The sequence below is a fragment of the Callithrix jacchus genome, chromosome 22 (genome assembly GCF_049354715.1).
Source record: "Callithrix jacchus isolate 240 chromosome 22, calJac240_pri, whole genome shotgun sequence".
In the NCBI taxonomy this organism is placed as follows: Eukaryota; Metazoa; Chordata; class Mammalia; order Primates; family Cebidae; genus Callithrix; species Callithrix jacchus.
In genome coordinates this window covers 6877285-6886287 of record NC_133523.1, presented here as the reverse complement: position 1 = coordinate 6886287, position 9003 = coordinate 6877285, and the positions used below count along the sequence as shown (strand labels likewise).

The 9003-nt window shown below is 52.4% G+C and overlaps 1 protein-coding gene across 8 annotated transcripts in view; it reads left to right on the top strand.

Moving 5' to 3' along the window:
• Positions 1-2210: 2210 nt before the first annotated feature.
• INSR (insulin receptor) overlaps positions 2211-9003 on the top strand; it is a 160557-nt gene continuing 153764 nt past the window's right edge. For all 8 annotated transcript variants that reach the window (XM_035286301.3, XM_035286299.3, XM_035286302.3 and 5 more), the window contains exon 1: positions 2211-2799. In XM_035286301.3, coding sequence (XP_035142192.2) covers positions 2700-2799 — 100 coding nt within the window. In that variant the 5' untranslated portion in view covers positions 2211-2699. The remainder of the gene's footprint in view (positions 2800-9003) is intronic.

Genomic DNA, 9003 nt, shown 5'->3' with positions numbered 1-9003 from the left:
GAAATGAGACTTTAAAGATTTCTGCCTTCATGGGAGAGGAGAAAACACAGAACACATTGAATAAGAATGTCAAGGCCAATCAAAGTGACGCATGTCTGTAATCCTAGCACCTTGGGAGGCCAAAGCAGGAGGACTGCTTGGCCAGGAGTTCAAGGCTCCAGTCAGCTAGGATTGCACCACTGCATTCCAGCCTGGGTGACAGCAAGATTCTGGAAAAAAGAAAGAAAGGAAGAAAGAACGAAAGAAAGAAAGAAAGGACAAGGAAGGAAGGAAAGGGAAGGAAGAAAAGAGAAGAAAATAATTTCAGGCAGAGAGGTAAGCATGCTATGAAAATGAGAGAGAAGGGGCCAGGTGCAGGGGCTCAGACCTGTAATCCCAGCATGTTGGGAGGCCAAGGCGGGTGAATCAACTGAGGTCAGGAGTTCAAGACCAGCCTGGCCAACATGGTGAAACCCCGTCTCTACTAAAGATACAAAAATTAGTTGGGTGCAGTGGTGGGCACCTGTAATCCCAGCTACTTGGGAGGCTGAGGCAGGAGAATCACTTGAACCCAGGAGGCAGAGGTTGCAGTGAACCGAGATCATGTCATTGCACTCCAGCCTGGGCAACAGAGCAAGACTCCTTCTCAAAAAAAAAAAAAAAAAAAAAAAAAAGAAAAAAAAGAAAAGAAAGAAAGAAAGAAAAAAGAAAAAAAAAAAAAAAAGAAGGGAACAGGGAACTGGGGGGAGGATTTCCAAAATGTGGTAGGGATGAGTCCTTGGAGCAGCGATGAAGCCAGAAGTTTGGCCTTTTGCAAGAAGAGTGGGCCCAGCTCTGAACAAACTATTTCTTTAATAATGGAAGAACGGTCCAGGCGCCGTGGCTCATGCCTGTAATCCTAGCACTTCGGGAGACCGAGGTGGGCAGATCACAAGGCCAGGGGATTGAGACCGTCCTGGTCAACATGGTGAAATCCGGTCTCTACTAAAAATACAAAAATTAGCTGGGCGTGGTGGTATATGCCTGGTGGTCCCAGCTACTTGAGAGGCTAAGGCGGGAGAATTGCTTGAACCCAGGAGGCGGGGGTTGCAGTGAGCAGAGATCAAGCCGCTGCGCTCCAGCCTGGTCGATAGAGCAAGACTCAAATAAAATAAAAATAAAAATAAAGAGAATGAATGCCTTGGGTCTACGGTTGTGCTGTGTGCATTCTTAAGTTTTCTCCCTCGGGTACCTTCCCAGATCTGGTGTACAGGTATTATCAAACCCATCACTGAAGCAAGACTGGCCCGGACATAGTGAAGTAGCTGGTCCAAGACTACACAGGAGTGAGGGGTGGAGGAACCCTTTTCCCACTGAGTTCTGGCTTTCCTACACTGAAAGCCCCTTCCTCTCCTTCAGTATGGTGGGTGGAACCGCTGTCCCGCCTTGTTCGTGACTGACATTGCTAGACGTTCAGACACACACAGGCTGGTCTGCTGATAATCAGACATGTCCACCCTCTATTCGAGGTCTCCTGCATCGTCTTTCCCCTTTCAGAAGCTTCTGCACATTTTCCCAGGTGTCTTTCTCCAACTTGAACACAGGGAGCGCACTGGACACGCAGGCACGTGGCTGTCCCCAGGGGCCTGACTTGGGTCTTGCCTCTGGGTGGGGGCGCACGCGCGGGAGGGACATCTGGGAGCGTCCACCCGCTCTGGGACGAGTGTGTCTGGCCAGGCCTGGATGAGGGAAAGGCGGTGAGTGAACAACTACTCGCCTGAGGTGCAAAATTTAATCCCCCACAAATACACCACACATACAAAACAAAAAACAAAAACAAACAAAAAACCGAACCCACCTCGAGTCACCAACGTAAATATTTTAATGCAGTATTTTAAAATTATTAACAGAAATCCTCCAAAGCCCCACTCCGAACAAAAGAGCAAAATGGTAGAGAAAGGATTTATGTCGCTGGGTCAGGCCTGTGGGGCGCCTTTGGGGGCGTCTGAGGCTGGAGGAGACTCGGGCGGTGTAGAGCGCGCGGATCTGGGGCGGCCCCTCGGTCCAGGCGCGCCCAGGGCCTCCAGCGAGGGGCCCGGCTCGGGGAGGCGGGGAGGCGGGGCGGGGCCGGGCGCCACCTCCCTCCCCGGCCCCCCGCTTTCCCTCCCTTTCCCGGGCCTCTCCCGGGCGCACAGTCCCTTCCCAGGCCAGATCCGCGCCGCCTTTTCCCTCGGCCCGCAAGGGGCCCAGCTGACGGGTCGCCTTGTTTACGGCCCGAGCAGCCCTCACTCCCGCCGCCCGCCACCAGCCACTCGCCCGCCCAGGTGCCCGCCCGCCCTGCAGCGGGTCCCTCGGTCCGCGAGTCCCTCTGTCCCGGAGCCCGCCGATCGCGACCCAGAGTGCGCGGGGCCGAAAGCCAGGAGACAGTCCCGGGCGCAGCGCAGAGCTCCGGGCCTCGAGATCGTGGGACGGGGCCCGGCCCGCAGCGGCCGGGGGGTCGGGGCAGCTACCGCGGGGCCTCCCAGCTCTCTTTGTAGCGGGCGAGGCCGCGCGCGCGCCCTTCCCGGGGCTGCCTCTAGGACCCCAGATCTCGGGCAGGGGCGCTGCGGCCCGCGGATCGCCCGCGTGGAAGAGAAGGACACGCGGCCCCCAGCGCCTCTCGGGCGGCCGCCTTGCGGCATGACCCCCGCGGGTCCGCACCGCGCGTTCTGATCCGAGGAGACCCTGAGCTCCCCGCAGCCATGGGAGCCGGGAGCCGCCGGGGGGCGGCGGCCGCGCCGCTGCTGGTGGCGGTGGCCGCGCTGCTCTTGGGCGCCGCGGGCCAAATGTACCCTGGAGAGGGTGAGTCTGGGGGCGCAGGAGTGGGCGGGGAGCAAGGCGATGGGGAGAGGACCCCCCCAACCCGAGACAAAAGAGAGCCCTCCTCCCCCCACCCCGCTGGTGGACTGAGACCCCTTCCGAGGACGGGGGGCTGGGGTCGGTGGCTCGGGCGGTCGCTTCTGCTCCGCGTGCGGGGCGGGAAGCCGCTGACCTTGGCCTTTGCCCGCCCGGACTCGTGCCTCCGCGCCCCGCGTGCCCGACCTGAGCCCGAGGAACCTTGCCCCAGTGCCCGCCCCGCCGCGGGCGCCTCTCCGGATCGCCCCTGCGACCAGAGCCCCGGTCTCTCCGAGGCCAAGTCGCTCTGGAGACAACACACGCGTCCTCTCTGGGTGGCGGCTGCGAAGTGGGGTCACTCGGTCTGGGCAGCTCCGGACAGCCCATCCCCGGAGCGCATAAGGTGTAGATGGAGCCAAGTGCCCTGAGTGCCTCACTGGTGGGAGACGCTGCCTGGGGTCGGGGATTGTAGAACCCGCCCCCAGCTCCATCCCGATATCTTGGATCTAGGCCAGTGGCCACCCCGGACTCTAGGTCCATGGTTTCCCTTTTGGGTTCTGTTTCCAGATGTCCCGAGGCACATTCTAAAGCCTTAGAAACAGCAGCAATTGTGGCAGAAGTAGTGGCGTGTTTTTTTTTTTTTTTTTTTTGGCCATGTTTATTGTAATTGGTGTCACCACAGGCCACACGCTGGTCTATCTTATCTCTCTGGACTGTCACAGTGGCCCCGGGAAGCGGTTACAGTTATGCACCCATTTTACAGAGGAGTGAACTGAGGCTCAGGTAAAACGCATAGCTCCCTTGCCCTAAAGTCAGTGCCAGAGCCAGGACCTGAATCTCTCTGCTCCCTGTTCTGCCCAAGAATCTGGACTACTGTCCTTCACCTGCTGTTTCCTTAACGCCTCCTCTCCCCTCAGCTCTGCCCTTCATGAAAGAGCCTTTCATTCCCCCTGACCCCCACCGGCTCTCCCACGTGGGAGCAGCATCTTCCTTGAAGACGCCTTTGCGGTTGTAGAATGAAGATGGAGTAATCATTTAAGAGAATATAGCCTGGGTTTCCCACTGTAGGGTCTGAGACCCTGCTTTAAAAATATTTGTTGTGTCACTGTTGCAGATTTCTCCATAAAAGGAAATCAGTGGTGATGAGGAAGGGGTCGGAGAGGGAAGGAACTGAAGCTCCTTAATGTATTGAGGGAGAACGGGGTAGATGTGAAATCAGAGGTGCTGGAGTGGACCAACCGGGTTTGCGGAGTTGACTCTATCAATTACATAATGTCTAAAAGCCCCACCACCACCACCCCAGGGCCTGGCAGACAGCAGGTGCTCAATGAAGGGTGGCAGTTAGTTTGGGTTCTTGTTAAGAAAATCCAAGAAGAGTGGTTTAGAACTATGCCAGGCCAGGCATGGTGGCTCGTGCCTGTAATCCCAGCACTTTGGGAGACCGAGGCAGGCAGATCATGAGGTCAGGAAATCAAGACCATCCTGGCCTACATGGTGAAATCCTATCTCTACTGAAAATACAAAAATTATCTGGGCATGGTGACGCGCACCTGTAATCCCAGCTACTCTGGAGGCTGAGGCAGGAGAATCAGCCTGGGAGTTGGAGGTTACAGTGAGCCAACATTGCGCCACTACACTCCTGCCTGGGCAACAGAGTCTCCGTCTCAGAAAAAAAAAAAAAAGAACTATGCCAAATTCTGTGTGTGCCTATGTGTGGTTCCTTGCTCTTCTGTTCCTTGCAGCTTTGGTGATGAATTGTGGATCTGTGCCTGCGCTTTCAGGATCAGTAAATGGATTTGCCATTTATTTGCACAGTTATGGCTTCCTTATGGGCAGGGGTTTACGGTTTGCTGTTGTTGTCAGTGTTCACTTCTGCATTTCGAGAGCCCAGAACAGTGCCTGGCACATAGTAGGTGTTTGGCAAATATTTGGAGCCCAGGTGGTGGAATCCCTGGGTGTACTGGGTGCCTTTATTCGTAAGGAGTTCCTCATTCTCTGCTTAATACCTTTCTAAGAATTATAAGAGCAAGGCCTCAGCAGGTGCTGTTCTGTGTGCTTTGCATATATAATCTCAGTTAATCCTCACCACAAAACCCCACGAGGTGCAGTTTAATCGTCTCTTTTCACAAGTGAGAAAACTCCACTTGGGGCCAGCAGGCAGCAGGGCTGGCATTACAATCTAGCTAGCGTGGCTGCAGAGCAATGGTTTTTTTTTTTTTTTTTTTTTTTTTTTTTTTTTTTTTTAACAGATCCTTGTTCTTTTGAGTGTGAGCCTCCATACCTCCCATGCTTGGGGTAATGGTGAACAAAATCCTATCAAATAAACGGGCGTGACGCCTCTTGAAGGCTTGGAGAGGGGCAAAGAACTTTTCAGATCATTAATCTCTAATGTCAACCAATAAGACTTTTTTTTTTTTTTTTTTTTTTTTTAAAGGGAGTCTCACTCTGTTGCCCAGGTTGGAGGGCAGTGGCGTGATGTCACCTCACTGCAACCTCCACCTTCCATGTTTAAGAGATTCTCCTGCCTCATCCTCCGGAGTACAGGCAAGCACCACCACACTTGGCTAATTTTTTGTATTTTTAGTAGAGATGGGGTTTCACCATGTTAGGCAGGATGGTCTTGATCTCCTGACCTTGTGATCTGCCCACCTCAGCCTCCCAAAGTACTGGGATTATAGGCATGAGCCACCATGCCCAGCATTTTTTTTTGAGACAGGGTCTCACTGTCACCCTGGTTAGAGTGCAGTGACAAGATCTTTGCTCATTGCAACTTCCAATTTTCAGATTCAAGTGAGTCTCCTGCCTCACGCTCCTGAGTAGCTGGGATTACAGGGTGTATCACCACCCCTGGCGAATTTTTGTATTTTTAGTAGAGATGAGGTTTTGCCACATTGGCTAGGCTGGTCTCAAACTTCTGATCTCAAGTGATCTGCCTGCCTTGGCCTCCCAAAGCGCTGGGATTACAGGCATGAACCACCAATCCCGGCTCTAATATGGCATTTTGATTGGCATGAAGGGTGGAGGAAAATCAGTGTGATTTTTGTCTCTATTGGTCTAGCTATCTATTTGTTTTACTGTATTTATTTTTTGAGATGGGGTCTTGCTCTGTTGCTTAGGCTGCAATGCAGCCACAGTCGGGCAGTGACGGCTCACTACAGCCTCGACCTCCCTGTACTCAAGCCATCCTCTCACCTCAGCCTCCCTGGTAGCTGGGACCACAGTTGCATGCCACCATGCCCAGCTAGTTTTTAAAAATTATTATTAATTTGTAGAGATGAAGTCTTGCTATTTTGTCCAGGCTGGTCTCAGACTCCTGGCCTCAAATAATCCGTCTACCTCAGCCTCCCAAAGTGCTGGGATCACAGGCATGAGTCATGGTGCCTGGCCTCTGCAGTTATTCTTACCTTTTGCTTCTCTCCTGGAGACCTCCATCTTGCCCTTCCAGACTTATGCATAGAGGCCAGAGGGTGTGGGCTGGGTCCCCTGGGGTCCCCACCTCACCCCACTCCGTCCTTGATTTCCATTCTTCTGTGGTTCAAGCAGGGCTCTCAACCTGGGCACTGCTGACATTGGGGGTTGGATCATTCTTGGTGGTGGGGGCTGGCCTGTATGTAGAGTACTGAGCTGCAACCCGGGTCTTCACCCACTTGGTCCTGGTAGGATCCCCTCCCCACAGTCATGACACCACAGATGTCTCTAGACACTGCCAAGCACTGCACTGGAGGAGTTAACCTTTTCCCTGTCTGAGACATTTCCCCATCTGGGCTCTTGCTCTGTCTCCTCTCTTTGTTCAGGAATCTTTGGCTGCGCGCAATGGGTCACACCTATAATCCCAGCGCTTTGGGAGGCCAAGGCGGGCAGATCCCCTGAGGTCAGGAGTTGGAGACCAGCCTGACCAACATGGTGAAAACCTGTCTACTGAAAATACAAAAATTAGCTGGGCGTGGTGGCAGGCACCTGTAATCCCAGCTACTCAGGAGGCTGAGGCAGGAGAATCTCTTGAACCCAGGAGGAGGAAGTGGCAGTGAGCCGAGACTGAGCCACTACACTCCAGACTGGGTGACAGAGTGAGACTACATCTAAAAAAAAAAAAAATTTATTTACCCACATGCTTTTTCAACCTCTAACACCCAGTATCCCCCAATCCCCCTTACCCACCACTGACTTCCAGCCTCCACCCTGTCCAGCTTCCCTCTGTCAGCCCTCCCCGCCCTTGCCATCTCACTCTTTACCCACCGTTCAGCCCCCGGTGTCTGGCTTGCGTCTCCGCCACTTCACCAATGGCTCTCAGAGGTAATCTCTCATCTCTCAGTTTCGTCTCCTGCGGCCTCACCTCACTTGACCCCTCTGGGTTTGCCAATCCCTCCTCCTGGAAGGCTCTCTCCTGTCACGTTCTCACCTGCACCTGGGTTCTTTAGTTTTACTGTGCTTTTCTCCTTCTACCTGGGCTAAGATGTTGGCTCTCTCTTCCCAGAGGGTTAGTGTTTACTCTTCTCTAAGCTCACTTTTTTTTTTTTCTTAAATTTTTATTTCTTTTTAGAGACAGGATCTTACTCTGTCACCCAGGCTGGAGGCAAAGGTTCAGCCCTAGTTACTGCATCCCCGAACTCATGGCCTCAAGCAATCCTCCCACCTAGGTTTCCCAAGTAACTAGAATCACAGGCAGGCGCCACCACACCCAGCTAACTAAAAAAGTTTTTTGTACAGACAGAGTCTTGCTCTGTTGCTCAGGCTGGTCTTGAATTCCTGGACTCAGGTGATCCTCCCGCCTCAGCCTCCTAAGTACCTAGGATCACAGGCAGGCACTGCCATGACCAGCTAATTTAAATTTTTTTTTTTTTTTTTTGTAGAGACAGAATCTTGCTATGTTGCCCAGACTGAATTGAACTCCTGGCCTCAAGCAACCTGCTTGCCTCAGCCTCTTGAGTACCTGGGACCACAGGCAATCATCACCATGCCTGGCTAATTAAAAAAATGTTTTTGTTTCTAGAGACAGGGTCTTGCTATACTGCATAGGCTGGTCTTGAATTCCTAGCTCAAGCAGTCCTCCCTCCTAGGCCTCCCCAGGGCTGGGGTTCCAGGCATGAGGAGCCATTCCACCCAGCTAAGAAATTTACTATGGTGTCCAACTTCATCTGGACAGGGGTCAGCACACTATGGCCCTCAGGCCAAATCCCACGGTTTCTGTAAATGCTGTTTTACAGTCATGCAGTCACACTCATTTATCTACTCATCATCGATGGCTGCACAAAAATGCCCCACCACGGCCGGTTGAGCAGTTAAAACAGGAATTCCACAGCCAAAATATTTACACTTTGGCCCTTTACAGAGAATGTTTGCTGACCTCTGATCTGGAACAGAGGCCTTGAGGTTTCATTCATGATAGCTTGTGTGGTCACTCGTACCACTTGAATGAAGTGAGTGAAATGAAATGCTGTCTTTCTCTTTACACCGCAAGACATGTTAAAGAAATGTGTATCATTTGCTGCACTGAATATACGGATTCCAAGGATGAGAAAGATGGCAGTGATGTTTCCTACCTAGCTATGTGTATGAACTTACAATTTATTTAAACAGCTATATTGGCATTGAATGAGGATTTCACCCTTTCAGCCCAGCTTCTAGAATGCAAAAGGAAGTGGTGTATGTCATGAGATTTTTTTTTTTCTCAAGCCTCCCTTGTGTTAATTTCTATTGAGAATACTTCTGAGCCGGGTGTGGTGGCTCACGCCTATAATCCCAGCACTTTGGGAAGCTGAGGCGGGCGTATCACAAAGTCAGGAGTTCAAGACCAGCCTGGCCAACATGGTGAAACCCTGTTTCTACTAAAAATACAAAAATTAGGTGGGTGTGGTGGCATGTGTCTGTAATCCCGGCTACTGGGGAGGCTGAGGCAGGAGAATGGCTTGAACCAGGGAGGTGGGGGTTGCAGTGAGCCAAGATCAAGCCACTGCACTCTAACCTGGGTGACAGAACAAGACCCCATCAAAGAAAAAGAAAAAGAAGAAGAGGAGGAGGAGGCGGAGGAGGAAGAAGAAGAAGGAAGAAGAAGAAGAAGAAGAAGAGGAGGAGGAGGAGGAGGAGGAAGAAGAAGAGGAGGAGGAGGAGGAGGAGGAGGAGGAGGAGGAGGAGGAGGAGGAAGGAAGGAAGAAAGAAAGAACTTACAGCAAA